Source organism: Rhizopus microsporus (assembly GCF_002708625.1).
Source record: "Rhizopus microsporus ATCC 52813 unplaced genomic scaffold scaffold_17, whole genome shotgun sequence".
In the NCBI taxonomy this organism is placed as follows: Eukaryota; Fungi; Mucoromycota; class Mucoromycetes; order Mucorales; family Rhizopodaceae; genus Rhizopus; species Rhizopus microsporus.
This window is the reverse complement of record NW_019671932.1, coordinates 414,889-441,427: the sequence shown is the minus strand read 5'-3', so window position 1 is coordinate 441,427 and position 26,539 is coordinate 414,889. Positions and strand designations below refer to the sequence as shown.

At 37.3% G+C, this 26,539-nt stretch overlaps 14 protein-coding genes across 14 annotated transcripts; 7 read left to right on the top strand and 7 right to left on the bottom strand.

Moving 5' to 3' along the window:
• The first annotated feature begins 452 nt into the window (after nucleotides 1–452).
• RHIMIDRAFT_294401 (uncharacterized protein) lies at nucleotides 453–1,621 on the top strand. Its single transcript, XM_023614083.1, has 3 exons — nucleotides 453–537; nucleotides 590–816; nucleotides 873–1,621. The coding sequence occupies exons 1-3, from the start codon at nucleotides 486–488 to the stop codon at nucleotides 1,365–1,367; spliced, it is 774 nt and encodes a 257-aa protein (XP_023463286.1). The 5' UTR covers nucleotides 453–485; the 3' UTR covers nucleotides 1,368–1,621.
• A 703-nt stretch (nucleotides 1,622–2,324) lies between these two features.
• On the top strand, nucleotides 2,325–4,934 carry RHIMIDRAFT_263236 (uncharacterized protein). The gene is made up of 4 exons (XM_023611651.1): nucleotides 2,325–2,427; nucleotides 2,483–2,493; nucleotides 2,572–2,622; nucleotides 2,688–4,934. The coding sequence occupies exons 1-4, from the start codon at nucleotides 2,354–2,356 to the stop codon at nucleotides 4,886–4,888; spliced, it is 2,337 nt and encodes a 778-aa protein (XP_023463285.1). The 5' UTR covers nucleotides 2,325–2,353; the 3' UTR covers nucleotides 4,889–4,934.
• Nucleotides 4,935–5,950: 1,016 nt separating this feature from the next.
• RHIMIDRAFT_240696 (uncharacterized protein) lies at nucleotides 5,951–6,929 on the bottom strand (the record flags this gene model as incomplete). The annotated part of the gene is made up of 2 exons (XM_023609438.1): nucleotides 5,951–6,284; nucleotides 6,607–6,929. The coding sequence occupies 2 exons, from the start codon at nucleotides 6,927–6,929 to the stop codon at nucleotides 5,951–5,953; spliced, it is 657 nt and encodes a 218-aa protein (XP_023463284.1).
• A 189-nt stretch (nucleotides 6,930–7,118) lies between these two features.
• Nucleotides 7,119–8,030, bottom strand: RHIMIDRAFT_299996 (uncharacterized protein; the record flags this gene model as incomplete). Its single annotated transcript, XM_023614338.1, has 1 exon — nucleotides 7,119–8,030. The coding sequence occupies exon 1, from the start codon at nucleotides 7,827–7,829 to the stop codon at nucleotides 7,119–7,121; it is 711 nt and encodes a 236-aa protein (XP_023463283.1). The 5' UTR covers nucleotides 7,830–8,030.
• A 1,474-nt stretch (nucleotides 8,031–9,504) lies between these two features.
• On the bottom strand, nucleotides 9,505–11,147 carry RHIMIDRAFT_285866 (galactose oxidase; the record flags this gene model as incomplete). The annotated part of the gene is made up of 6 exons (XM_023613322.1): nucleotides 9,505–9,704; nucleotides 9,753–9,896; nucleotides 9,948–10,259; nucleotides 10,313–10,495; nucleotides 10,554–10,874; nucleotides 10,943–11,147. 6 exons carry the CDS (start codon nucleotides 11,145–11,147, stop codon nucleotides 9,505–9,507), a joined length of 1,365 nt encoding a protein of 454 aa, XP_023463282.1.
• Nucleotides 11,148–11,227: 80 nt separating this feature from the next.
• On the bottom strand, nucleotides 11,228–11,839 carry RHIMIDRAFT_240692 (uncharacterized protein; the record flags this gene model as incomplete). Its single annotated transcript, XM_023609437.1, has 4 exons — nucleotides 11,228–11,344; nucleotides 11,389–11,570; nucleotides 11,621–11,704; nucleotides 11,764–11,839. The coding sequence occupies 4 exons, from the start codon at nucleotides 11,837–11,839 to the stop codon at nucleotides 11,228–11,230; spliced, it is 459 nt and encodes a 152-aa protein (XP_023463281.1).
• An 810-nt stretch (nucleotides 11,840–12,649) lies between these two features.
• On the top strand, nucleotides 12,650–13,701 carry RHIMIDRAFT_240691 (uncharacterized protein; the record flags this gene model as incomplete). The annotated part of the gene is made up of 3 exons (XM_023609436.1): nucleotides 12,650–12,686; nucleotides 12,739–13,022; nucleotides 13,075–13,701. The coding sequence occupies 3 exons, from the start codon at nucleotides 12,650–12,652 to the stop codon at nucleotides 13,699–13,701; spliced, it is 948 nt and encodes a 315-aa protein (XP_023463280.1).
• Nucleotides 13,702–13,837: 136 nt separating this feature from the next.
• RHIMIDRAFT_240690 (uncharacterized protein) lies at nucleotides 13,838–14,532 on the top strand (the record flags this gene model as incomplete). The annotated part of the gene is made up of 2 exons (XM_023609435.1): nucleotides 13,838–14,424; nucleotides 14,475–14,532. 2 exons carry the CDS (start codon nucleotides 13,838–13,840, stop codon nucleotides 14,530–14,532), a joined length of 645 nt encoding a protein of 214 aa, XP_023463279.1.
• A 221-nt stretch (nucleotides 14,533–14,753) lies between these two features.
• On the top strand, nucleotides 14,754–15,431 carry RHIMIDRAFT_240689 (nucleic acid-binding protein; the record flags this gene model as incomplete). Its single annotated transcript, XM_023609434.1, has 6 exons — nucleotides 14,754–14,801; nucleotides 14,858–14,888; nucleotides 14,947–15,066; nucleotides 15,112–15,190; nucleotides 15,238–15,326; nucleotides 15,379–15,431. The coding sequence occupies 6 exons, from the start codon at nucleotides 14,754–14,756 to the stop codon at nucleotides 15,429–15,431; spliced, it is 420 nt and encodes a 139-aa protein (XP_023463278.1).
• A 26-nt stretch (nucleotides 15,432–15,457) lies between these two features.
• On the bottom strand, nucleotides 15,458–16,539 carry RHIMIDRAFT_49147 (uncharacterized protein). Its single transcript, XM_023615314.1, has 4 exons — nucleotides 16,392–16,539; nucleotides 16,184–16,341; nucleotides 16,060–16,129; nucleotides 15,458–16,004 (listed from the first exon to the last, which is right to left on the bottom strand). The coding sequence occupies exons 1-4, from the start codon at nucleotides 16,528–16,530 to the stop codon at nucleotides 15,583–15,585; spliced, it is 789 nt and encodes a 262-aa protein (XP_023463277.1). The 5' UTR covers nucleotides 16,531–16,539; the 3' UTR covers nucleotides 15,458–15,582.
• A 1,419-nt stretch (nucleotides 16,540–17,958) lies between these two features.
• Nucleotides 17,959–20,250, top strand: RHIMIDRAFT_49129 (kinesin-domain-containing protein). Its single transcript, XM_023615313.1, has 4 exons — nucleotides 17,959–18,046; nucleotides 18,110–18,606; nucleotides 18,688–18,843; nucleotides 18,898–20,250. The coding sequence occupies exons 2-4, from the start codon at nucleotides 18,317–18,319 to the stop codon at nucleotides 20,183–20,185; spliced, it is 1,734 nt and encodes a 577-aa protein (XP_023463276.1). The 5' UTR covers nucleotides 17,959–18,046; nucleotides 18,110–18,316; the 3' UTR covers nucleotides 20,186–20,250.
• Nucleotides 20,251–20,314: 64 nt separating this feature from the next.
• On the bottom strand, nucleotides 20,315–23,500 carry RHIMIDRAFT_294393 (WD40 repeat-like protein; the record flags this gene model as incomplete). Its single annotated transcript, XM_023614082.1, has 7 exons — nucleotides 23,343–23,500; nucleotides 22,950–23,292; nucleotides 22,343–22,893; nucleotides 21,887–21,976; nucleotides 21,776–21,828; nucleotides 20,477–21,669; nucleotides 20,315–20,423 (listed from the first exon to the last, which is right to left on the bottom strand). The coding sequence occupies exons 1-7, from the start codon at nucleotides 23,368–23,370 to the stop codon at nucleotides 20,315–20,317; spliced, it is 2,367 nt and encodes a 788-aa protein (XP_023463275.1). The 5' UTR covers nucleotides 23,371–23,500.
• A 69-nt stretch (nucleotides 23,501–23,569) lies between these two features.
• Nucleotides 23,570–24,560, bottom strand: RHIMIDRAFT_263182 (uncharacterized protein). Its single transcript, XM_023611650.1, has 5 exons — nucleotides 24,380–24,560; nucleotides 24,293–24,330; nucleotides 24,167–24,240; nucleotides 24,085–24,118; nucleotides 23,570–24,023 (listed from the first exon to the last, which is right to left on the bottom strand). The coding sequence occupies exons 1-5, from the start codon at nucleotides 24,455–24,457 to the stop codon at nucleotides 23,591–23,593; spliced, it is 657 nt and encodes a 218-aa protein (XP_023463274.1). The 5' UTR covers nucleotides 24,458–24,560; the 3' UTR covers nucleotides 23,570–23,590.
• Nucleotides 24,561–25,009: 449 nt separating this feature from the next.
• On the top strand, nucleotides 25,010–26,384 carry RHIMIDRAFT_294391 (FSH1-domain-containing protein). The gene is made up of 5 exons (XM_023614081.1): nucleotides 25,010–25,204; nucleotides 25,251–25,340; nucleotides 25,391–25,512; nucleotides 25,561–25,868; nucleotides 25,917–26,384. Exons 1-5 carry the CDS (start codon nucleotides 25,087–25,089, stop codon nucleotides 25,984–25,986), a joined length of 708 nt encoding a protein of 235 aa, XP_023463273.1. The 5' UTR covers nucleotides 25,010–25,086; the 3' UTR covers nucleotides 25,987–26,384.
• The last annotated feature ends 155 nt before the right edge of the window (nucleotides 26,385–26,539 follow it).

Genomic DNA, 26,539 nt, shown 5'->3' with positions numbered 1-26,539 from the left:
TTCCGAAAACATTTATAAAATCTCCAAAGATATTATTACTGGATGCAGTCGTCCTCCAGTTTTCTTGCGAAATCAACAATTTAGAAGCTCTTCTTTTCTTTATATCGTCATATCGAACATGGTTTCTCTTTCACAAGAGATTTAGATTTCTACAAGCAAGATGTCCCAGAGATCACTGTTGGCTTGTTTAAAGCTAATTTCCTATTTTATCTTGTACAAAGCAGGTAAGTAGGTCGTCTGAGTTTACATTTTGATTCGTCCAGAAAAAAACTAACATCGTCTGAATTTGAAGTAGAAATACTGTATAAGGAAATCAAGCATTCATCTTCCGATAGATCATTTTTTTAATTGTAAAAGAGACTTGTCTTAAAACAAACTGTTGTAAAATATTTTTCAAACATATTTTGTTAATAAAACATCTATAAAATGGTTAAACATTTTTATCAAGTGCGCTTGAATTCTCTTACTTTTAACACCTTTTGAATATGAAATCATTGACTCTCCTCGCTGTTGCTGCTGCTGTCACTTGTGCTTTTGGTACGTTGCTCTGTGTCTTCCTTTGTTTTGATGATCTAATTATCGTTCTTAGCTGCTGATGTACATCATGGTGGTATTGATCATCTTAATCACGATCTTGTTGGACATGACCATGATCGTGACCATGATAAAGAGCATCGTCATGGCTACCTTCCCCCTCATTCATCTCCTATTGACGATCAGCCTGATGTTGAAATTGTAGACAAGCCTCCTGTTGTTGTCTTTGAAACCACCACTCGTACCAAGCCTTGGGTTGTAGTCTCTGATCATCGTCCTACTGTAAGTCAGATGATATATAAGAAAAGGGACAGAATATGTACTTATTTATTTTTTAGGATAAGCCTGAACCGGAAGAGTACAATGACGACCCTGTAAATCCAAAGCCTACATATGATGATGACGATGTTGAAGAAGACGATGATGACAAAGGTAACTATGGTGGACGTAGAAATCATGACAAGGGACATGACAGAGATCACCGTGATGGCAAACACCACAAAGATCATGATATTTTTGGACACCATGACAAGGACTACCGCCGCGCCCGTCAAAAGGCATATGCTCAAAATGATCTCCATGCCAACTCTGTTGCCTCTGAAGCTGCTGAAGCCCCTGAAGTTGAACGTATGGCAGCCGCTGCTGTCTCTGCTAGTGCTGTTACCTCTGCTGTTCGATCTGCTATTTCTTCCAGAATAAGCAGCGCCACTGCTTCTAGCACTCAAGCCTCTGCATCTTCTGGTAATAGTTCCACTAGCGGTGCCACCATTCCTCGTTCTGGAGGTGCATTTGTTGCTGCTGCTGCTGGTATTGCAGCTTGGTTTTTACTTTAATTCCCTCTCTGTCTCTCTCTTTATAATTCACTAAACTAGATTTGTAACTTAAATCTAATAGACTTTTCTCTTCAAATAGTTTTTTTTTCTTTACTTTTCAAAGTAAATTGTCATTGAGAAAAAAGGATTTTCCTTTATCTAAAGTGCTCAAGATGAGTTTCAGTTTTTTCTAAAGTACATTTTCAATGATCCATTTACAGCTAAAATGTTCTACTTTCAAGTATAATTCAACTACTACCAACCACGCATTCCCCTTGAAATCAAAAACAAAAAAATGCTTTCCAGGTTATCAATGGTTTTAATAGAAACGGAATTCTTTATGTTGACACTATGTCTTAATATTATTTGCTGCAAGTGTGCTTATAATACAACATTTAAGATAGCACGCTATTTATTAGATCTTTAATTATTTCAATTCGAGCGTCTGACCTAACCTTGACACAGTCAGAGGTGGTGGTTTGTTTGCGCATCTGTGCGATAGGTCAAGCAGTTTTTTTTTGTATGTTTCAATTTCAAACATTCTTCAATAAGATTCAAGAAGGGGTCAATACGGTGAGATAAGCGACAATCAATACTCTCATTTGTTAATAGCATCCCATTCACAAGCTTTATGACATGGTAAACCATTGCGCCTGTTTGGACAGCAATGGATCAAGTTCGTTTCGAGGGCCAGACCTTAGTAACTGCGGTTTGCCACTGACTAAAGATGCTGAAATGGCAATTCGCGTATCCTTGAAGCATCGCGTTTCAAGTGTATTTTGTTCTTCCTTTCAAAAATATATCAAGATTTTCATAAATCGAATATTAAGATTCTGTAAATGTTTGTACAACTTTTGATTGACTTCTTCAAGGGCAGTGTTTCAACCAGAAAAGCAGTGTATTTTATAAACTATTTTATCTCCGATATAAAAACTTATCCAATCAGACAATAATGAATCTCACCTACCCTCTCTTTCTATTTCTTTTCTTTTGTTTTAATAAAAAGAATGGCTTCAAAGCAAGCAAATACTACGAATGCCTCTAAAAAAATTCGAATGACTATGGCCTGTGAACGATGCAGGTAACGCTAACATTACTTGCTTTAATTTGTCATTAACAAACCCTATTTCAAATAGATCAAAAAAAGGTAACACTTTTATATACAGCATGCAGTAGCCAAATATAAAAAGCAGTAATCAGCTCATAGTCATTTTTATTTGAACAGTCAAGTGTGATTTTGCTCATCCACAGTGTGCAAGATGTCAACAAGCTAAGGGTTAGTATTATTGACTGTATTAGCTGTAATATGTTATATATCATATATATTAATACCTTCTTTAGCTGAATGCTCTTATGATGGATCAGCTACACAAATCGACTTGTTTAATCTACTGAAGCTGAATGAAACGGTCGATAGCTTACAAAAGCGTGTGCAATCAATCGAGACAGACATGAAGAAAGTTTGTGACAATACACAATATGTGGCTGATCAACTAAAGAACAATAAAGAGGATAGTAAGAGCAAGGAAACCCCTTCATGCAGCCATAATGCCTTTTTGACAACAGCGAGCAACAACAATACGAGATGGTCTCTATCACTGACTCCAAGAGGCCTGAGAATAGACACAAATATAATTTCGTTTCATGATTTGTACGACATTTTATTATCTGGAATATCTCAATATGAATTGCATCAGCATGACACTGTCGACTCTTCATCCCAATCTTCTTCATCTACGGATACAGCAACAGTTGCGAAAAAGAAACCACTGTGGAAATCGAGGCTAAAGACATTTCCACTCTACAGCAGTTGGGAACCTTGTCAGCGTCCTGATCCATTGTCAAGTCAACTGAATGATTATCAGTTATCAAAAAAGACAATGGATGAAATGATACACATCTATAATACCTGCTTTCTTTGCTTACCCTGCCCAAAACCTAACAATTCGATTGCATCAAGATATGCTCGTGGCACGCTCGACCCTCTCCTGGCCAATGCTGTCTTTGCCTGGACAGCGAGACATGCCGCGATTTATCATGACTTATTTCCTGGGCAAGATCCAAACCAAGTGGGGGAACCATTTTTTATAAAGGCCAGATCATTGATCAAGGAACGCTTTATGCAGACAAGTGTTGACACCATGCACAGTCTGTTGATCATGTACATTTACGCTATTGGTATACCTATTGAAAACAAGGCAGAGATCGAGTCAGAGGCTTATATCTACCTTGGACTGGCCATACGCATGTGTCTAGACTTGAAGATGAACCATGAGAGCACGAGCGAAGACAAATACGAACAAGAGAGACATCGACGATATTTTTGGGTTCTTTACTTTTTGGAAACGTTGGGCACGATTCACACTGATAAACCATTTTCGCTTCCTCCCAAGAATATGATCACAGTCAAGTTTCCGACAGTGATGGAACATGAAGAAAGTATACCCGAAGTCAAGTATCGAGTCGAGTTTATGATCCATCGATTCAAGAGTGTTCGTATTTTCCGTGACATCATCCACAAGACTGCAGAAGAGAAGCCACTACTTTACCATGTGTCAGCGATTGATAAGGAGCTTCAGACATGGTATGCTCAGTTGCCCAGTTACTTCAAGTATGAACCAGGGGATAAAGATAAGCGACAATGGGATACAACATCGTTCAAAGAGCAGGCATGCATCAAGTTAAACTTTGAATACAACTTCTTGCTTTGTCAGCTCTATGGTTTGTTCTTCTCTAAACAGTTCGAGAATGAGCCATCGACGATCGAGATTTTGTCAAGAGATAAATGTTTGAAAGCAGCACGGACTACGACCGAGTTGCTTGAATGCTGGAACCAATTGAAACAAAATTGGTGTCATTTTTCACTAGAAAACTTGATGATGGTCACCAATCTATACGGTACAATCGTGTCACAGCCTCATGATAGCGAAAGAGAGACAGCCAAAGAGAATTTGGAAAAAATTGCAAGGATATTGGCTGCTTCACCCGTGCGCCACCATAAATATGTGAACTCACTTGTCAATTGTATAAAGAATATCTTTTTGGAATCACTACACACCAATCTTGAACTGGATACTATTGAATCTCTGTCAATCTCTGTGCCGTCGCAGATACAGGAAAATACAAAGCCTGATGCTACCAGTACTGCTACTACTACAGCAATAAATACTGTCCGTAGACCGCATTATGAAGTGACATCATTTATTCCTAAAAACAACAATACAACCATGATCGATAACAATAATCACGGTCGATTACCTTCAAACGCATTTTCTGAAGAGATGTATTTTTCAGATTTTGTGTATACACCTACTTTAATGGACTATTCACTACTTCCGTCTAGTATTATGAATTACCACAATTCAGCACTTCAATGTAACAATAATAATGAAATACTCACAAATTACAACCAGCTCGCTTCTTCTTCGTCTTCTTCTCAACCTTGGATGTGTCATAAATTGAATGAATCATTTTATCAAGACTTTTCAGAGAATGGCAACAATAACAACAGCAACAACAACAACAATTCACGGTTTTACTAGAAGCAATAAGGTGTATGTAGCTAGAAAGCTAATGAATAAAAATAATATATTCGTTTTATACTTACCGAGTCATTAAGGGATGCACTGCCGTTATAGACGGAGCATTAAATCAGAAGAACCATTAATCTTTTGAAGGTCTTGATTTGTAAACAAAGATACCATATACATTTAATGCGCTATTCACATCGCGATTCCACACCATACCACAAGATTCACACTTGAGGACAGCATTTACTCCTTGCTTTGATCCAGTAATAGAAAAAATATTCATTTCTTTCGTTTTACAATTGTTACATATTTGACTTATTAAATACTCGTCAACATAAACAAATTCGGTCACCCCCATTAGATCGTTTGCATTTGCATTTGATTTCTTCAATAATACGTCTTGTAGGTGCAGCTCGTTCTCCTTTCATGCTTGAGCCAAAAGAACCGTTTTTGAACGCAATAGTCCGCTTCCATTGAGAGGAAGAAGGGGGATCAGCAAGAGATAGAGGTACATGTTTGCTTTTAACTAGGGTTTGGTTTCTTAGAGCCAACTGTACTTGATGTACTGTTTTCAAAGAGACTTTTAACAATTTCTTGAGCTCTTTTTTGCTTGTTGATACACGTCTTGAACTTAGCTTTTAAGGCCTATTCCATATACAGCTTTGTTAAAATCCGCATCATGCAAGGGAGCGGCATACCATTTATCTTGACAGTGTTATAGAATGAAGATCATAATTTCCATAATAAATAAAGACAGAATCTGTGCGTAGTCAATATGGAATATAAAGTGATTTATAAGCACTATTCCAATGTGTGGTCTTTACAATAAGAATAACCAATTAGAGTAACTTAGTAAGCATCCAGATTATTCTCATAAGCCAGGCACCGCAGCTTTAGCCATTACCGTAGCAGAGTGAATCAAATCATATCTTGATTTAATTCACATCAAAAAGTATAAATAGAGCCCTCTTTTCATTGTATTTTGCATTATCTCAATTCTCAGGAATAAACGAATTCTCACAAATACTTGTTTGTCCCTGTCTTTTGTCTTTTATATCCTAAATCTACCTCAAGTTATCTCAGACAGTAGTAGTTATGGACTCTTTGATAGTTTTGTAGACATGTAGAGGCAGCTAGTAAAAATGAGGTCAAGTTTACAGGTTTTAAAGTAGGTAATTCGCTAATATACTTAAATTCGTCCAAATGATATTCTTGGTGTTCTTCTCGTCTTCTTGTAGCAAGACTGTAACCACACAAATGATAGTATTCTTCCAAGCTTGTTGTTCGGACACGTTCATGTTCTGTAGAGTCAACTGCAGTAAAGATAGCTGATATACCAGGGTCAACAACCCAGATTTCTGTATCGCCAACTATATCAGCAAAATCCTTGGGCGTCTTTGGTTCTCTTCTAGGTTCATCTTGGATGGAGACAGTTTCTTAAACATAAAGAATATAGCATAACCATCAGTAATGATCACTTTTCTACAATGACAGCATTTGTTTAGCCCAAAATAAAAGCCATGTAAGCATACATACGCAAACTTCTTTGAACGTGAGGTCACGCTTTCAAGTGCCTTGTGCTTGCCTTTGAAAAATCAAAAGCATTAAAATATTATAAAGCTAAGTCATTATAATTCTTTTGACCTTGTTTGAACTTGTTGTCACATTATTTGGCAAGTTTCCAAAAAGCTTGAGCATCAATCTGTATGCTCTTAGAATCAATCTTATACAAGAGAAGTAAAGAAAGGTATCTTGTCCCTCGAGGGTCAGTGTATTTGAGAGGCATGAAGGCCTTGTCTTGAATTCTTGCTTGTACTGTTTTGGTAAAGCTTTGGACAGCATCGATATCCTTTTTATTAATGTTCTTCAGCTTGCTTGTTATTTCCAAGGTCTTGTTGGAATTGATAGCAGGCAATGTGTTTTCCTTTAATGATCTGTATTTGCTTGTATTCAACTTCTTGACAAAAGGAATTTCTTGTAACTTTCTATGAACATAACTACTTGATGCTTTGCCTTGAGGTTTCAGTTCACGAATGGACCTCTTATGCTCCATTTGCTTCTGTATAAAGTGTATCCATTTCATGTAGCATTGAGGTTTGGCATACGGATTAGCTTCACTTGGTACGTCAGCATCATTGGAAGCACTGTACGTTGACCAGAGAGTAAGAAAGTTATTGACAATGGTTTCATGCCGTTCAATTCAGTCTATACTGGATGGCCAGGCAGACTTGGGATTTATCTTTTATTGAAAGATCTGTTTGGTTAAAGGCTTGCGTTGTTTGGCCGTTAAGTTATCACCACAGAAGTAAGGAGAAGTCTTTTTTGGCAGGACATTAAGAATATGTTTAAGAGTTTGATCTTCATAAGTAGAGCATACGTAGTTGCGGACTAGTGTTTCATACTGTTTGGTCATAGAAGATACAGTGGTGATATATCCTTTACTTGAGTACTTATCCAAGTCAGGTTGAGTAAAAGAAGTTGATTCACAAAAGGTCTTGAAGCTCTTCTTAATACCATCAGAGGCATGTTTTCCTTGGCTAGCAAAGATGGATAATATGTTATAGAACAAATTTTGAGTGACCACAGGCAGTTCTTCACCATTCTCGAGAAGTTTCAAGGAATAGTAATTAGCAAAAATGGATACAGCATATACCAGTTGAGTAATGTGGTCAGCTACTTCTTGGGTCAAGGTAACGAGCTTGGGACATCTGCAGGTATCAGCCAAAGGTATCTTAATCACAAAAGTTTTTTCGACGTTATCTTTGGGCTTTGGAAGTTTTGTTTTTGATTTGTTCATAGAGCATAACTTACTGGAGGAGTGAGAATGATCGGTTCCATCAAAAGAAGGACATGTAGCTTGATTTTGCTTATTACTTGTCACCTTGTTCTTTTCTCTCTCCTTTTTAAGTACTTCGATCTTATCAATCTTACCTTGATGCTTCTTAGTGGCCATGGTGGGAGCAGAAGTATATCACTGGACACCTTTCGACAACCCCTCAAGCACAGTGGATTGGGTTTGCAGGAGCCAAGTTACCAACACTTGGCTCTTTAGTATCGATGGTTAACTCCTCTCTTGCTCAATGACGACCCTCCTAGCTTTGTACCTTATGGCTGCGCGCTCATTTGCTTAGCTTATTACCTTTGTCGATTGCTGACGCAAGATTACCTTTTCTCTTCCCGTTTTTTCGCAAAGGCCCTTTAGCAATGTATTCTCCAGGCGTTCTTTCGGTTCTCTTTCGGTCTTTTGACGCTCTTTTTGATTCTGGTACAGTTCTTACTCTGCTCAATGGTTCCTTGTCAGAACATCCTAAGGCTTCTGCTGAAACCTGTTTATCTTTACTATTATCGGAAGTCATAAATTGGCCTGCAGATGGCTCACTTAGGATGCAAAGGCCTTATAAGTCTCTTCAGGCTAGCCATGCTTTTAGCTTATCACCTGGTCACTCTCGCCTGATTCCCAAAGCATGAGTGAACGGTCAAAGGCAGCCTTCCCAGGGTTGTAATCGTATCCGAAAGCTGGTTCGCCTGCTTTTAGCCGGACAGTTTACTTTACATCCTTTTTTCGCTCGCCCTTGTTTACCGGGCAGTCTTATGGCTGCTGTTCCATCGCCTCTCTGAAGTCTGTATTCAGCTAACCCATCCTTGGCTCAAACCAAACTCTGATACCATTCTACCTCGTAATTTTCACAAGCACCACCAACAGCTTTTACAACAATCTGGTGGATGCCAAGTTTCCAATATGCCTCGATCAATGTCGTTCTGGCGTCGATTTTGAAATTTGTCGATTCCATTGCAAATTCGGGCTCCCTTGTATCGTCTGTTACAACACAAGTTTCCTTGTGCGTCCAGAATGCATAAATTGCTAGCGTCTTCTTTCTCCTCGGAATGCCGATTTTGTCAAATTCTAAATGTAGAAGATGAAATGCATTTTATTCTATTATGCCCCAAAAAATTCGAAGTGTGAGCTCGAGTTTGGTATCATTTCTTTGGTGAATTGACTTTAACAGTAAATACTATGGAGCAAGCAATATTTCATTTACGTTTTCCTCCTCAAAAACTTTCTGCTTTCTCTAATGAAAGTATTGTCGGTTGCGCCTTTTGGTGCATCTGGCGTGCACACTGGATGTTTATTTTCAATGGACATCCTTTTATCCCATCCACGGTTTTCCGGGTTATTATTGGTTACCTGGCATCCTTCAAGCATTAATATTTGTTAATTTTCCTTAGTATTTCTGTCTTTCAATAGTTTACCACTGATTTCAAGTGGCTATTTCTTTTATTTATATTAATATTGTTATACTAGTGGCTACTATAGTTATTATTATAAGATATTCTTATCAGATGCGATAGAGGAATGTAAAGTAGAATGTATGCTCTACTGTAAGATTATACTCGAGTTATTATAATGATTATCTCATCAGACACGTCATACTCCGTGGTATACCGCTGCCGCCGCCAACAGCTTTGAGTTGGAACATAGCGGATTCCTTTCGTCTTTATCTTTTGAATGGAAATTGTCTTCTATTATCGATAAATAATTTATTTTTGCTAAATAAAGTCCACGCTTTCATACAAAAAAAAGTAGTAAGTACGTATTTATTAATAAAAGAGAGAAGAAAAAAAAGATGTTAAACGTCTATTTCAAAATTCGTGATTTGAGGTAAATAAGCGCAAGCACTTAATTCCAACATGTGTACATCGTCAAACACATTCTTTCCGTCATATCCACCTAGTACATATAATCTAGAATCATATAAAACAGTTGTATGATAGCCACGGGGGTTGGGAGCTACACCATAAATCTTGCGTGATTCCCAGCTCATGGTCACTAATGGATAAAGTTAGATGAAATATAATGTACAATTACCATCTTTACCGAGGTTAAACAGCAATACTTCTTGAGAATACCGTCTGCCATCATGTCCTCCGATAACAAAAACATAGGATCCAACTTGTGTAGAAGTATGTGCCAATCTTGGTATTTTCTTATCTAATTCAATTTGACTCCATTTTGCAGATTCTATAAAGATACATAAGCTTGAGTGTTATCAAAAAGATAAGCAGGCCTTACTGAGATCAAGGACATGGATATCCTCAAAACAATCATGACCATCACTACCGCCAAAGACAACCAATTTATCTTTAACAAGGTTGCTCGTATGATAACCTCTAGCAGGAGGACAACGACCGGTAGTTTCTAATTTTTCCCATCTCAGTTGCCCTTGTTTTGAAATATCTAGCATATAAACATCATCTAATGCACGAGCACCATCACCACCGCCAATGATGACCAACTTATTCTCCCACAAGCAAGACGTGTGAGCTCGTCGCTTGGAAGGTCTCGATTGTGGATCAATATCTGGTTTTGACCAAGTCAAGGTTTCTTTATATATTCAAGATTAACTTGCCCTTACTTTCACAATACTCTCTGCTTACCTGCATCCAATACATAAACGTCTTGAAAGTAATCTGGCCCGTTACCTCCTCCAAAGAAATAGAGCTGATGGGACTTTTTACCATATCCAAGGTCTTTTTCAACCACCGTGCATGAGTGAGCACGGCAGGGAGGCGGTCCATACTGTGGATGAACAGTACGTGGCTTTGACCAAATCATAGTATCTATTTAACGTGTTATTACAAACAGTTATCATGTCAAAAAGCATAGCCTTATACCTGCCCATATCTAAAATATAAAGCGTATTAAAACAGGAAGATGTGTCACAGCCACCAAAAACGAATAAGCGATCTCCAATCAAGTTTGCAGTGTGAGCACGTAAAGGGCGAGAAGGGCCCTTGCCATAGGTCAGCGTACGGGACCAATACATACCTGCGGCAGGGGCAGGAGAGGAAATAGCATTTGTCGTACTTATTTCGATAGCTGTAGCCAAATGATCAGGTGTTTTGTGAAGCTTGGTTGATTTGGTTCTAGATGTTCTTGAAGAAGTGGTCGAATTAGAGGCAGATGGTCTCGATTTGGATCTTGTTCGAGATTTTGTTTCTTGAAAGGTACTTGTCTCGTGAACTACTATATAAGAATGAGGTCTTTCTTTTATAATGTTTTCTTACTTGTAGCTGTGCCTATATCTGGCATTGACCTGGTAGGATGACTAGGAGAAGTGGGATTATCATGATAATCAACATAAGAGCGAGTTGAGCGACCTTCGTTTTCAGGAGGAAGCGTAGGTGATTCTGGACGTTGATAGACTCTTGTGAAAGAAGACGATCTCGAAGACGACACACTAGGTGAAGTAGGTAATCGATGTTGTGGCATTCGAATAAAGAAAGAAAGGAGACAGAGAACAAAGCACAGAGAGAGACGGGAGGGGGTCGTATATTGATTAATTTATTGTGTCACGGATGCAATAACCCAGATTTATAATATTCTTCGGCAAATGTAATGTTGTCAATGTTTACCACTTGATGCATATCAAAAATATCGCTAATGATCACAGCTAATAAATGTCGACACTAATACATCGTAAGATATCTTGATCACGCAATAAATAACTTACCATCAATAGGTCTTTATGACAAAGTACTCGATCAAAAAATTCCTTGCATGAACAATATCTTGGTTCGATAGTACAAAGAAATATGTCTCGACTATATTCATCCTTTTCTTCCTCTTTTGAATAAAGACAATGATCAGATACATTGAATAAATATCTTCCTGATTCACAGCATATTTTGGTAACTATTTTACTGTTATTATATTGTTGTCGTTGTTGTTGTCTAATCTTTAACCTGATTTGCTTTCAGCAATATGAATAGATTCAAATAAATATTCTTTGAACAGAGAATGAAGGACGTGTATAGAATCTTGATCAACTAAAAGTAAAAGGTTAATTTAGCCTCTATTCTCATTCTTTATTTCTATAATGCATTACATTCCTGCCTTTCCTTTACTTGGCGAATTACATTGTCCAGGATAGCATAACTGTGTTGATCTACAAATGGTGACATTAGAAAGATCTCTCTTTTTTTATTTTTCTTTTTCTGTTAAAGGAATGGAAAAGAATGCGAAGAATATACAGTTGCTATTTTATTCTCAAATAGCTAACAGATTAAAAAAGACAGTTTGTATCTAATATCATTTTATTTTGATGCAGTGTTACTGTATTAAAGAAACCAAGTACCTTTTTACTAGTAAAATTGTGGGACAAGAAGCCACATTACGTTGATGAGGCTTGGAGACATGAAGAGAAAGAGCTGGTATGGCAACGCCCCTCTCTTGATTCAGTTACCACCCAAATATAGAGCATGGCTTGGGGGAGGTAAAATCATTATCAGCATCTCTTTTGAATAGATTCGAGGATAGTCAGTTTGACCATCGTAGATTGACGGCACTATTTTAAGGTCAATTTAGCCCTCCTTTCTTTTTCTCTTTGTGCTCAATTTTTAATAATAATAACATACACTTTTAATTGATCAAGTTGGATGTAAGCCCAAAAAAATAAAAAATAAAAAACATCATACAACTTTTTATACTTTTATAAATAGCTTTGCTTAATTAAGCCCCATTGAAAAGGAGAAGCAAACCAAATGTGAAAACAATTTAAAGATAGAGTGAGTTACAGTAAAGATATGGGTATAGTTCATAGAAAGGAGAATTGGCAAAAACGATATACATTTGAGATTTACAAGAGAAGAGCAAGAGTCTATTTTTATACCTCTTTCAAGTGGTCTGATTTTTTCGGAGAACATAAAATAATAAAAAGAGCTGTGAAGCCCTCTCTGCCTCTATGTCTTGTTTCTTTCTCTTGTTATCATTTAATGTCTTCCCTTGTCGTATACGGTGATTCATATTCTGGTGAATATAACATTCTCCATTTATTTACTATGATGCTTATACATCATGATAGATCTTAATGTTGAATCCAAAAGGACCAATGGTCCCGTCTGGAGTCAAGTCCTTGCTGAACAATGGGATGCAAAATTAATTTCCTTTGCCAGGTCGGGTGCAAGGATCTGTCCGTCCAGTAACCCGAAATCAAGCTGGTTGAAGAAGCAAGTAGAACAATCACTCTTATCAATAGAAAAGGGCAGTATTCATGCCATCTTCTTGGGTACAACAGATCTTGTTGTAGCAAAGGGAAACACTCAATCAAGGAATAAAGAATGGATCGGCTGTATTGAAGATCAAGTGGTAAGACAGATAGACTGCTTCATTAAAGGTCTTTTTAATCTTTTTATAATAGACAGCTATTCTTGAAAAAGACTCTGAAGCACGTATCCTTATTCTTGGCGCACCTGCTCTAGAGTTTTCACCTTTTGGGCAGAAGCGTAAAGACCAGCTAAAGGATAACATCATGAGCTTCAAAGTTGATCTTGAAGAAAAAGTGGAAGAATGGAAAGGCCAAGACAAAAATGTAGAATTTTATGACACATATTTAATGTTTAGCAACCTTCTCGGTGATCCTTCTGAAGCAAAGATTACCAATGTGGATGATGCTTATTGGGATAAATGTCAAGGCCAATGTAATGATGAAATGAATCAATATCTCTGGTGGGACTCTCTTCATATGACTGGTGCTGGACACATAGCCATGGCAAAAGAAATTGCATCCTTTGATTTCTTTGGCATAAAAGCCAGTGAGCCTACATCCATCCTGACTGAGGCAGAGGATACTATCGATAATAATAGCCTCAATGGTTCAAATCTATCACAAAACTATATTCAATGCCTATCCTGGTTACTATTGGGTTGTGTATTCATGATGATCATTTATTCATTCAGACACAGCAGATTCATTGTTAGCCTCAAGAGCAAATTTCATTCAAAGACATCCAGATTATATCGAAACAAGGATTATACACTTGTTTAATATACCATTTTTAATAATAAACCATTCATCGTTTTAGGTTACATTTTATGCCGATCAAAAACGCGTGCGTGTGTGTGTGGTGCTTGACCACCCTTTTCTCTCTTTCATTTTTTTTTTCTCTTTCTCCTTTTATTAAATGCAGCCAATTACATCATACAATCCTGGCCGAGGAATAACAGATGATAGAAGATGGTCAAGTATATCAGTCGTTGCAAGACGAAGGCATTCCATAAATAAAAGAAATTCATGGAAAACTAGACAGAAGAGAAGGACTTTTCCTCCTGCGACTCAAAACAAAGAAAGTGATGGTTTAAAGCAAAAGAGGAAAAAGCGCAACGCTGGATTATCACTCTACTGGTTAGATGGTAATCCCATATTTCAACTACCGCCTACCATGTCTAGTCAATCGTCCTCGTTACCTGTTGCAGTAAAACCTCCCGTTCCCGATAGATTCTCTGCTATCTGTGTTGATCTTGAAGGGAATACAACCAAAACTGTCTATAGACGTTCGCGGCTAGATGAAGTCACACTTGTCTATGTTGAGGCTGGATTGTTCTTGTTTGGGTTCCTATTCTTCCCTTGCTGGTGGATAGGTGCTCTCTTGTTTTTCAAGCATCGTCACATCTTTACATATTTAAATATTGCATTTACTTGTATAAGCTTGTGTCTTATCGTTGTACTTGTCGTATTGCTTGTTTGGCTATCAAAGGAACCTGTTTTCATGTAATAAATAGCAACATTTCCTAAAATAGAGCTTATGTTTTTTTTCTTAGATTGTACAGAGTAATCTATCCAGAAAAGACAGAATTACGGTGTAAATTATCCATCTAATAGTGATTTAATAACTACTGCTTCAAAAATGAAGTCAAACGCCCTTCATCCTATAAACTTGCATAACTGGGAAAAAAAAAGCTGTTTTCATGCAAGCTAATGTATCAATCTACGTCAATGAATAATGAAATTAACCAGTCACACGCGTACGTTCTCCTACCCATAAAAAATTTCCATTTCACTTCTCTCTCATATTTCGTTCTTTTTACATTAGCATAAAGATGTCTGCATTTTTACGTCAAACTTCTTTTTCTTACAAGCTTGCTAGAGTAAGTACATACACTATATGAGAGGAAAAAAACTGGTAACTGAGACTTTATGCTAGTCTTTTTCTTCTTCAGCTGCGCGTCGAGACTGTAAATATATCAAAACACGCATGTACAACAACAAAAGTCTAACATAGTATATCTGTAGTAAATAAGATTCAACTTATTGGTCGTGTTGGCAGTGACCCTATTAGTACTGAACTCTCCGATAACCGTCGCGTGTATAATTATACTTTAGCTACTTCTGAAACGCGGCCTGGCAAAGATGGTATATAATACAAGTCGAAAACAGCGACGCTTATATTATTTTCAGATAGCATCATTAAACGCACACAATGGCATCGTATTGTCTATTGGTCAAACAATGATTGGTTTTCCAAAGTGAAAAAGGGGTAAGGACAACAGGATATTGTATACACCTTGTTAAAAGTCACAATAGTGATTTAGTCTATGTTGAAGGCGCACTTCGTTATGCTGATTATGTCGATAAGGAAGGTGTTGGTAGAACCAAAGCAGAGATTACTCAGAGTAAGTGATGCATGTGTATGCGTATATTGTAAACCCTTATTCTTTTCTTTAGCCTCATTCCGACTTTTGAATCCTTCGCGCCCCAAGGAAGAAGAACAAGAATAACCGTAATAATAATAATAATAATAAAGAATTTGTTTACAAAGAAAATACATGTTTATTACTTGCATAAACAAAAAAAAGCGATATTATTCATTAAAGGGAGAAAAAAAAGAGGGGACGAGTATACATGTAAATAAGCTTCACTTTTTTTTTCTTAACCAAGAAGAGGAGCATTTTCAGCACTGGAGTCACGTCCGACAAGCTTAAATACATAAGGACGAGCAGGGTAAATGAGGGTAATGACGGCAGCCACCAAAGCAGACCAGTGGATCCAAGGGTCATGTTGATTGGTGAAAATGGCCAAAAGACCAAGACCGATCACAAGGGCACCTGTGACATCTCCCTTGTGCTTCTTGTATTCGACGTAGCCAATAGCGGTAGAGGTCAAGAAAATGAAGGCGAGGATAACGAGGATACGAATCCAGACAGAAGGACCATCTTCCTTGACACCAGTGAAGGCTTGGAAGAGGTTAACAACAGCAGTAAATACGATCCAACCGTGCCACAAAGAGAAGGGAGCATGGATAAAGAGTTTATCGGTCCAACTTGTGGCAGGATAGTCCTTGGAAAGCTTGTCTGTTTTAATATGCATAGTCAGTATATAATAAAACTAAATTTTACACAAACTTACAAAAGACGCAAGAGACAGAGGAAGCGGTGAGAAGGACAAAGATGAAACCGATGATATAGTGGCCACTTTTCTAAACAATAAAAATTAATCTCACGATTTTGTATTGATTTTTTTTTTTACGTACCAAGAGACCAAGCCAAATAGAGCTAAGTATGACAGAAATAACGAAATGCCAGCCTACGCCATGAATAGCAGCCTCATGAGCAGGTTCGAACCATTGATAGATGATGAAACCAAAGAGAAGGAAATGGATGAGAGACCAAATATAAGCGATCCAGTAAGCTAAATCATGTATAAGTTTTATGCAACTTGTTTCAGTCTCTTTTACTTACAGGGTGTAATATATGTCTGTCCTTCGTGTTCGACATCATCAGAAGGAGCGGGGCCAACAACAGAGTAGACAGTAGCAGAAAGGAAAAACAAGTAGACGAGTACGTTGACTACCTTTTGGAACAAGTGAAGTCTTGACATTTTTTACAGTCAAAATATATGAAAAAAGAAAAAGAAAGAATTCGAAAGGGAGTTATTTATATTGTTGGTAGTGTGTGACAAGTTTGTTACATTATGCTGATGTATAAGTTTTGTGCATTTGTTTCATCTTCTCACTGAACCTACTTTTCTCTCTCTCTTTATTCTCCCGTATGCTCCACACTGTAGAGCACAGATACATTGGGCAACAAACATGACTATTGTTAATAGAACGAAGAGACTATTTGTTTATCACTTTTCTATTTCTTTTATATCAATATACTGTGCTCTCTTGTATATAAATCGTATGTTTGCCTCATTGTCGAATAGCCGACATTTTTAACCGGCAAAGGTTTTTTTTCTTTTTTTCGTGTCGTTCAAAAGAAAGTTGTACAGAAACACTAGCTTACACAAGCGAGTCATTTAACAAGTGCTAAAGTAACAGATTGTTTTTTTTTTTTTTTCAATACTTGTCTCAAAAGAGACTAAGCTTTTTTATTTTTCCTTGTACATTTTGGCATTTTATAAAAAAAAGCAAGTTGATCAAAGTATAATAAGCCTGTTTAGTTATTGAACGGTACTTGTCCTCAAAAAGGAAACACTGTCACTCTTCAAGAGGAACACATACTACTTTAATTTCTTTAACCACTATGAAATCATAATACATACTGAGTTATTATCGTTATTATTCAGTAAACAGTTTAGGGTCCTTTTCACAGCTTATAAATAAAGGTTATTCTGTGACATAAACAAAACATACCAAGGAAAAAGGAAATTATATAAAAAAAAAAATGGAAAAAACGGCGGTTTGGTTGTACAACATCCAAAATGAGGAGTAGCTAACGGAAAGGTGCTGTAGGAACCGAACCAGAAGAGGGGAAGTGGCTGTATTAAAAAAAAAAAAAAAAAAAAAAGACTCTACTCTTTATAGACCTTTTAGAAAGTATATCTTTAATCTTTCCCTATAACTATATCACTTATAAATAACACGTAATTTCCTCTCTCTCTCTCTCTCTCTGCCATCTTTGTGTATATGTGTATGTGCATATAAATATATGCATATATGCGCTTGGAAATTAGTATGAAATGCTGAGATTAAAGTAGCAGCACAAAATCATTAACTTTGTAACTTTATACTTTCCCCCTTTCTCTTTAATATCTCTTTATAAATACCCTCCATGTCCATGTTATTATTGGAGACATTAAAGAAAGCTGAGCTTGACCAAGTAAGTTGACTATTAAGAAAAGAGTCGAAGAACAGTTTCTAAAATAGATAAAGTATTATTCCAGGTACGACTGAACTGACATAGAAACAACAAAGACTCATCTTGCCATCTTTTTAACAAAAGCTTTTCTGCTAACGGAATCACTCAGTTGGAATCCCTTGCTCAAGTAATAAAGTCATAAAAGGAATGATTTAAAAAAGGAACTCATAATATTAACACCATTAAAGTTATCACTTCAAGAATATAGTAGTCTGGGCATTACCTCAGTAGCCGATAGAAAAAAATTATTCCACGTAAACAAGGAAATAATACATACATAGTTTATAAAGTATTAACCATTTTTTTTTGTAACATAGCTTGTTCAAAGCTTACGCCAGGAGACACCTAGTTTAGAAAATGGGCTTGTTTCGTCTTCTTTAAAGCCTCTATCTTACAAACACCGATCTCCATCTACAAACAATGTGGATACCGTTCGACGTGGAAGCACAGCGCAGATCATACAGTCACCCATACCTACGCGTACACGCTCACGCACACTACCTTCACTTGAAAAGCCTGATTTCATGAGCGATCGTGGTGAAGAAGCTGTAGAAGAGTCAGATGAGGACGATGAGGAAAAGTGCGAGATTCGAAGAGGATCTAATCCACTTTTAGATCCTTACGGTGTGCCTATCAAATCGAGGTATCAACAGAAATCGAGTCCTCTTGTTGTGAGCAGCCAACCGAGCGACTTAAATCAAAAGATACGCGTGTGTGTCAGGAAAAGACCATTGAATAAGAAGGAAATTGAACGAGGAGAGAAAGATATTGCGCCTACCTGTGGCATGAGAAGCATTAATGTGCATGAACCCAAGTAATGTATATATATATACATAAATATGTATATGAAATGCAGTTGATATAACCGTACATTATTTATTCCCTTCCTATTCAGAATGAAAGTCGATCTGACAAAGTATATTGAACAACATAGCTTCACATTTGATGATGTATTTGATTCTGACGAAACGAACGAAAAGATCTATCAGAGAACGGCTCAACCATTGGTCAAGTACGTATTTGAAGGTGGAAAGGCGACCTGCTTTGCATAGTAAGTTTTTCTTTTTATTTCTTTTACAACAGGGTCTTGATGATTCATCTACAGTGGTCAAACGGGGTCAGGAAAGACGTATACCATGCTTGATCCAAAACTTGGGTTGTACGTCTTGGCAGCTCGTGACGTATTCCATTTGATTCATCAACCACAATATGAACATCTATCAGCTTGGATCGGATTTTATGAGATATACCAAGGACAGTTGTACGACTTGCTAAATGACCGAAAAAAGCTCTTTGCTAGAGAAGATGGCAAGCAAAATGTGGTTATTGTGGGCTTGAAGGAGTATGTCATCAATAACGTTCAGGATCTCATGCAAGTCTTTGAATATGGGAGCCAGGCACGTAGCACTGGCAGCACGGGAGCCAATTCGGATTCTTCGCGTTCCCATGCTGTGTTACAAATCCTACTGAGGCCCACGAAGAACAGAAAAAAGATCGTAGGCAAGCTTAGCTTCATCGATTTGGCCGGTAGTGAACGTGGTGCGGACCGTGGAGACGCTGATGTCAAGACTAGAATGGAAGGTGCAGAAATTAATAAGAGTCTTTTGGCTCTCAAGGAATGCATTCGTGCTCTCGATCAGGATAAGCGACATACACCCTTCAGACAGAGTAAGCTAACTCAAGTGCTCAAGGATTCGTTTGTAGGCAACTCTCGTACGTGCATGATCGCGACCATCTCTCCTAATCAATCCAACAGCGAACATACACTTAATACCTTGCGATATGCCGACCGAGTGAAGGAGTTGAAGGGCGAAAAGGACACGAGACGTTCAAGCATAGCTCATCAACGTCAATCGTCATTTGAAGAGTATCAAGAAAACGAGTTTTTTGAATCAGACGATCCTGAACTGTACAATGACGTCGAAGATGATGACTTGCTCTTACACGATCAAGACTTCCCTAGTGATGGGGACGATCATATTCTCGACGAAGAGTTTCCTCACGAAAACAATTTGAAACGACACCCGCTTGATGCGATATCTTCATCTCCTTCGACATATCTCCAGGAACCACCACCTGTAAAGCATACACCACAGCTTGACGACTGTCTCTTCTTTGACCCGACCACGATCGAATCCTTCATTAAGTTTCATCGAGCCCAGATCAGAGAGGTGACCGAATACTCCAAACAAGAAACAAAATTACTGGCCAACTTTTCATTAAGCTTGTCAAGCCGAAAAGAAGAAAAGAGTTCGTTAAGAGATGAGCTCAAGACGTCAAGTGGTTTTATTGAGTACTTGGATAATCTAGATGAAATACTGGAAATGAAAACAGCAGCTATTGAAGCATTAAGAGACAGAATTCGACAGGTATTGTGCGAAGAAGAACTCTAAGCTACAAGTTGTATACCCCCCTTATCGATTTATGTACGTATATGTATATGCTTCCATTCTTTTCTTTTTTCCTTTTTTTTAATATGGATTCTCAATATATACATATTTATGAATGAATAAATGCCTTTTTTATTGCAAAAAGCTGGTATCGATTCCATGTGCAAAATCATACACGACTAATCTTGTTAGGTTTGAACAACACATGATTTTTGAGAAATCAAACTTGATGTTGAATATTCTATAAAGATAAAGAATCAGGAAGTGAGAAGAAACTGCTTAAAGTGAACATACCTTCCCTCGGTTGCTTGGCCCAAATTTTTTTGTAGTTTGCCCTCTTTTAGATCCCACAACTTGAGATGGCCATCATAACAACCGCTAATGATTCGATTCAGCTGTGAATTAAATTGTAGTGTTCTCACAAGCTGAGTGTGTCCCATGAGAGTAAATACACAATCGCCACTTTCAGCATCCCAGATCCTAACAGTCTCGTCACTAGATCCACTAACGATACGATGACCGTCGAATTCGACACAAGCAACACCTCGGGTGTGTCCCTTGAGAGTTCGTAAACAGACGCCACTGTCTACATCCCATATTTTCACTGTTCGATCCCCTGAAGCAGAAACGATTCGGTTATCATGCCACTGTATCGCGTTTACGGCTGCTTCATGGCCGTCCAGTAACCGCAAGCATTCTCCTGTGGCTCTATCCCACAGTCGAAGAGAGCTGTCCTTGGAGCAGCTCACCAACTTGGTTTTTCCAACAAATTTGACACCCAAAACACTGTGAAAATGTCCTCGTAAGACGTGCTTGGCCTGTCCTGTCACCAGATCCGTGAGAGCCACGGTCGTATCAGAGCTCCCACTGAGTACATGTTCATCATCAAACTGCAAGCAAAGCACGCTACCGTTGTGTACGCGTATGGTCTTTTTACATCTACCTGTCGTTACATCCCACACTTTGATGGACCAATCTCGACTACCGGTCACGATCTTGGACTTGTCAAACTGAGTGCAATAAATACCTCCGGTATGTAATTCTGATTCAGGTGTAGACTCGGTCGGTAGCATCCGTGTCACACAGCTGCCTCTCTTCCATCTCTGCTCGATCAACCATCGATTTTGGTAGAGCCTTTTCCAGTTGATCATACGCTTATGGGTCTCAGGATCATGATGATATTTTAGTTTCTCGTCAGCTTTGTGCGTTTCCTTTGACTGCATTAAAAGTCTATTCGTCATCGTGCTCTTTCTTGGAATAAATGGTGAAGATGAGCGCTGAATGGGTATAGGATGTATACTGTCTTTGTTTAAGTAGTCGTCAATCTCTTGTTGGTTATATTGCCATCCTTCTGCTTCGTATAAGCGTTTCCAAAGATTTGAATCCTCACAGAGTGCATGCCAACCTTTGGAGACCTGAGATGCTTGAATGAGACTTTTTGTGTCGAGAAAGCTTAATATGTTGATGGCTATCTCATAGGGTAATTGCTACAAAAGAAAAAGAAAAAGAGTTAGCCATGTTTATCGTAATATATTCTGAACATAAACTTGCGCAAAGGATGTTTCTATAGATATAAGGAGATATACGATCTACAATCTGAGTCACTTGATAAGGTGGTAATGTTGTTAATAAGTGAAAAGTGAGTTCTAAGGAAAGGAGTTATACTTATTCTCTCTTTAGTTCAATAATAATAATCATATATACCAGCTCTTTGGGCCTCTGTCCAATTAGATATAGATTCTGAAAGTTCAAATTGTTCTTTTGTCAGGTTGCTGTAATTTTGATCATAATGAACTTTTTTATCATTTAGTCGACAAACATTTATAAAAAGTTGAATAATGGGAAAAGGGGAAAGGGGAGAGAAAAGAACGTACTGTCGTTATTATTAATAGACATCTTTACACACTTTATTCGCAAATTGAAAGAAATAAAATAAAAATTGGGTCTCTTCTATCAAAAATATAAAGTTCTTTTTATGTATTAAATATTGTCTTTTTACATAATAAAAAAGATGGGTAATCAACAAGTGTAATTGATTTTCTATTGTGTGCAAATAGTTTCTTTACATATTTATATACAAGGGTTGAGAAATCAAATACTCTAACAATTAATGACTGCTCATAAGGGATTTAAGCGTCTCATAGGAAGGAAAGAAAATACCACAGATACCAAACCACCAGAAGCTCCTTGGAACTGCACCAGCAAAGAAAGCATGATAGATATTTCTTGATTTTGTCATTGTACTTGCTTGAGAGTGAGTCCAGTGGGTACGAATCATGAATCGAGTCATTTCGGATACAGTCATTGGTTTGTTATGATTATTCTTCTTTTGAGCAATGACCCTCGTACGGACCACATCCATGGGTGTTGTAAAGTATCCGGCCATGAACCCACTGACGCCGCCATAGATGACACTACGCATAGTAGGTATATCTGCTTCTAGTTCTTCAAAGGATGTACTGGCTACAATTTGATGCTTTCTTCTATACTCTCTTGTCTTTTCAAGCGTCTCACGTACCGATCTATGATGGAACGCTTTAAAGTTTTCATAAGACACTAACAAGATGATCATAAAGGGTGAATCTCGTGCAGCAATAGCCCAAAACCCTCGAAAGAGTCCTTTTGGTCCATCTTCAAGAAGGGTCTGACGGATGACATAGGCTGCATTAGGCCGTTGTCCAGTCCTTGTTTTATAATGGTCGATTTGAAGTCTATTATATATTTAGTTATTTTTTGTATACATATGAGAGAAATGTCCTTTACTTACTTTGCTGTAATCACCTCTCTTGGTACCTTAATGATGCTAGAAGCTAAATCACCCAATACAGCAGATAAGGCAGTAACAGGAATTGTCCATCCATTTTTCTCTTTGGGCAACATCTTTGCCTTACAATATTCATATGTGCTAAATCGAGCGCCGCCCTGTCCAGCTGCACCCAAGGCAGAAACAAAGAACCCTTTACCGAGGCTTCTGAGAGTTGCTTTAGAAAAGATAACTTGACGCCAGCCTACATTAGGGTCTGCTGCTTGAATTCGTGTTTTGATAGTATCGAGTGGATGCATACATGCGTATGAGAATGAAAGACCAGTAGCTCCAGATATGAAATTGACTATTGTACACATGAGTGATCAATGAAGGTCGTTTGGTAGCTTTTCTTACTTTTGAGCTGCTCTTGTGTGGTTGACATGATGAAGAGAAAAATAGAGAAAGAAAGAGAGAAAGTATGTGCTTTCTAGCATGATTGTTAGTGTTTGTTTTATATAAGTGAGTCAAAAAGGAGTAACCAATGAAATTAGAAGGATAAGTGACAATCACTGGATCGTCAAACTAAGTCATTGACTAAATAAAAATGATTGGCTGAATCAAAAGATAAAGAAAAAAAAAGACAGGTTCAAAAAATAGATTTATTACCATCCAAAAAAGATTTCTTTAAGCTTTGCAGTGATACTATTATCAACTGGCTTCATCAAATATTCCTCATCTGCAATCGTACGTCCATCAAATGCTGTGATACCCTCTTTACCATGTCCAAGTTCTTTTGGTTTCTCTTGTTTGAATATGCCCTCTGATTCTTCTAAAGTGATGACTCCCTGTCGAATAGTCGTGGATGGTTCGATATGAGGTATGATTCGAACTGGGTAACCATATATTTCTGTATTATTTTCCTTGAGTGCCTGTGTTGCAGCTGCATTATTTTCAAATGTCACCAAAACCCAATCTGCCAAAGATCGTTTACATTCAGTCACGTTGCCATATTTTTCAAAGTACTGTTTCAAATCATTAAATAAATGAGTAGGGAAACCATAAACTCTGATGGTTGATGAGCTCGTTGAGGGTATCCTAGTAAACATAATTTGCCTTTAGTCCGAATAGAAACATATACAGCTTGTTTTATACTCACGCTTCTTTCATTGTCTTCTTTTTTAAATCATCCACTAATATATGAATCAGCTACTTGTATGAATCAATATTATCATATCTACCTTTATTACGCTTATACACATTGCCGTCTCCAAACAATCCACGAGAAGGGTCTGGTACTTCCAATAGTATTCTTCTATAATAAAAGAATGAGTATATATTTTCATTATAATTCATATCATTCTTACTTTTTACCAACATTTGATCCCGTCTGACTTGTTTTTGACTATAAATAACATTAGTTTATCAATTCTATTTCTTTTGAGTTGAATTACATCAGAAAGAATATTTGAAAGTCGTCTATCTCCGTAATTAAGAGAAATAGAACCAGATCTTGTCAATACAGGTTCCATTGTTTGCTTTTTTTTTTCTTCTTTTTGACTACTAACAAAAAATATGGGAGCTGTATGTATCAACTCTTTCTTTGGCACATATGGTTGTTGTTGTTGTTGTTGTTTGTCTACAGCAAAGCTTTGAGACTGCCCAAGATTAAATAACGAAGGCGGCTGGTTGAGTAATTGCCCTTTTTGTTCATTATTCTGTGTCGTATTTTGTTGTTGTTGTTGTTGTTGTTGTGTATTATTAAATGTAGGCTGTGAAGGTAATATTTGAAATAGTGATGTTGTAGTAGACATGATTTTACTAGGAAAAAATAAAAAAGAGGGGCAAACAAAGAAAAAATTTGAATGGAGTAATCGTGACGTTTGTTAAATTTAATCGGAGTATAATTTAATAAAGACACCAGATCTTACGAGATAGAGAGAAAGGGAGAAGGAGAAAGAGCAAGGTTCTCATGTACTGATTATTACTACTAGTGTTCTCTGTCACTGAAGTGACTATATCTGTATGATTAAAATGAATTATTGATACTAAATAAAAGAGCTTTATCATTTTAAATATCTGTGAAAATATTTATTCCGCTTACTATATACACTTGTAGTTATCAAAACTCTATCTTTCACTCTTTTTATTCACTTTTGAAATGACAGAAACTAAAAAACTTCGTATACTTTGTCTTCATGGAATGGTGCAAAATGCAACTGTATTTCGTAAAAAGACTTCAGTAATTAGAAAGAAACTTGACAAGATCGCCGACATGGGTAATATGAACTTGGCCTATTACAACATAAGCTCACTATCTTCTAGTCTACGTTACTGCACCACAGATGACAGTTGATCCTCAATATACTTCAGAAGCCCACAGAGAAGCAGCTGCGGATGAAAATGCTCCTGAAGGTACTTAGCAATTAATTTGACACTTTAAAACTTGACATAGAGTTAATTAGAGGCAAAACCATTTGCTTGGTGGCATCCTTACAAGAATGACGATAAAAACCTTACAGAAGATGGATATTATCGAGGATTCAAAGAGTCTGTTGCTTACTTAAAGGATTTTATGCAAAAAGAGGTACAATTTATTAAAATAATAATAATAATAATAATAATTGGTCAAAAGGGACCCTTTGATGGCATCTTTGGATTTTCTCAGGGAGCATGTCTTGCTGCAGTCATGCTTGTTGGACTTGAGAATCGCAGTAATTTACCGCTCTTTAAGGATCTTAATCACCCCAATTTTAGATTTGCCATGCTTGCTGCTGGCTTTAAGCCTTCGAGTCAAAAGGCTACACAAGACTTTTGGACACACAAGATAAATACACCAACACTACACATGATCGGCATGGAAGATAGCTTGATTACGCCAGAAATGCAGCAGACTTTGGTTGATCAATGTGTTGAGCCCAATGTTATTCGACATAATGGAGGGTAAATAAGATATTTACACAAAAAAGAAAATACTGATCTTATACATAGTCACGTTGTACCTTCCAATGCACCTTCGAGGAATGAAATCTTTGCCTTTGTCTCAAGATTTGTAGCATAGAATTAAAATTTAGAAGAGAGAAATATAGACTTTTGATGCTCTCAATCCAAGAGGGAAAAAAAAGACTGAACATGTTGCTAGTTTACCTATTCTAATGCCTTTCTATTGCTCTCGAAAACTTTAAGCATTTTATTGTATTTTTAACTTTGATGAAATAACGTTCGCGAGTGACCTTGTATATATTAGCTTTTGAGACTTTTTTTTGAAAACAGAAAAGTGTATCATATCCTGCTTATCTCCATGTCGCTTGATCTGTACATCTTCAGCCTAGTTACTTATGATCCATAGTCAGAATATATTACCTTACCCTGCTTCTCATCTATCAATTTAGAATAGCAACTGTTGGTTATTGACTCTTATTGTTCTTATTATAAGCATCAACAATAAGTATAATAATGACAATAGGACTAATAACAACCCTTGTATAAGTGTAATATTCTCAGGTTTAAAGTTGGAAAGAATTAAATATGAATGTTGACATATGATGTGATTTCAATGGTTCCACTAGTTTCATCATTACATGCTGCTGAGTTCCCGATTCAAGAAATGAAGG

Bases quoted from the DNA above. Each gene is read 5' to 3' on its own strand.
- RHIMIDRAFT_263182 (XM_023611650.1), bottom strand. From the start codon at position 24,457: ATGGAACCTGTATTGACAAGATCTGGTTCTATTTCTCTTAATTACGGA. The intron at 24,241-24,292 runs GTAAGAATGATA...CTTTTATTATAG, and splicing joins GGATCAAATGTTGGTAAAAA to AAGAATACTATTGGAAGTAC. The intron at 24,119-24,166 runs GTAGATATGATA...TTCATATATTAG, and splicing joins TGTGTATAAGCGTAATAAAG to TGGATGATTTAAAAAAGAAG.
- RHIMIDRAFT_49129 (XM_023615313.1), top strand. From the start codon at position 18,317: ATGAGCGATCGTGGTGAAGAAGCTGTAGAAGAGTCAGATGAGGACGAT. The intron at 18,607-18,687 runs GTAATGTATATA...CTTCCTATTCAG, and splicing joins ATTAATGTGCATGAACCCAA to AATGAAAGTCGATCTGACAA. The intron at 18,844-18,897 runs GTAAGTTTTTCT...ATTCATCTACAG, and splicing joins AAGGCGACCTGCTTTGCATA to TGGTCAAACGGGGTCAGGAA.
- RHIMIDRAFT_294401 (XM_023614083.1), top strand. From the start codon at position 486: ATGAAATCATTGACTCTCCTCGCTGTTGCTGCTGCTGTCACTTGTGCT. The intron at 538-589 runs GTACGTTGCTCT...TATCGTTCTTAG, and splicing joins TGCTGTCACTTGTGCTTTTG to CTGCTGATGTACATCATGGT. The intron at 817-872 runs GTAAGTCAGATG...TTTATTTTTTAG, and splicing joins TCTCTGATCATCGTCCTACT to GATAAGCCTGAACCGGAAGA.
- RHIMIDRAFT_263236 (XM_023611651.1), top strand. From the start codon at position 2,354: ATGGCTTCAAAGCAAGCAAATACTACGAATGCCTCTAAAAAAATTCGA. The intron at 2,623-2,687 runs GTTAGTATTATT...TACCTTCTTTAG, and splicing joins AAGATGTCAACAAGCTAAGG to CTGAATGCTCTTATGATGGA.
- RHIMIDRAFT_294391 (XM_023614081.1), top strand. From the start codon at position 25,087: ATGACAGAAACTAAAAAACTTCGTATACTTTGTCTTCATGGAATGGTG. The intron at 25,341-25,390 runs GTACTTAGCAAT...AGAGTTAATTAG, and splicing joins GGATGAAAATGCTCCTGAAG to AGGCAAAACCATTTGCTTGG. The intron at 25,513-25,560 runs GTACAATTTATT...ATTGGTCAAAAG, and splicing joins AGGATTTTATGCAAAAAGAG to GGACCCTTTGATGGCATCTT.
- RHIMIDRAFT_49147 (XM_023615314.1), bottom strand. From the start codon at position 16,530: ATGTCAAGACTTCACTTGTTCCAAAAGGTAGTCAACGTACTCGTCTAC. The intron at 16,342-16,391 runs GTAAGTAAAAGA...TACATGATTTAG, and splicing joins ACAGACATATATTACACCCT to CTTACTGGATCGCTTATATT. The intron at 16,130-16,183 runs GTACGTAAAAAA...TTTATTGTTTAG, and splicing joins CTATTTGGCTTGGTCTCTTG to AAAAGTGGCCACTATATCAT.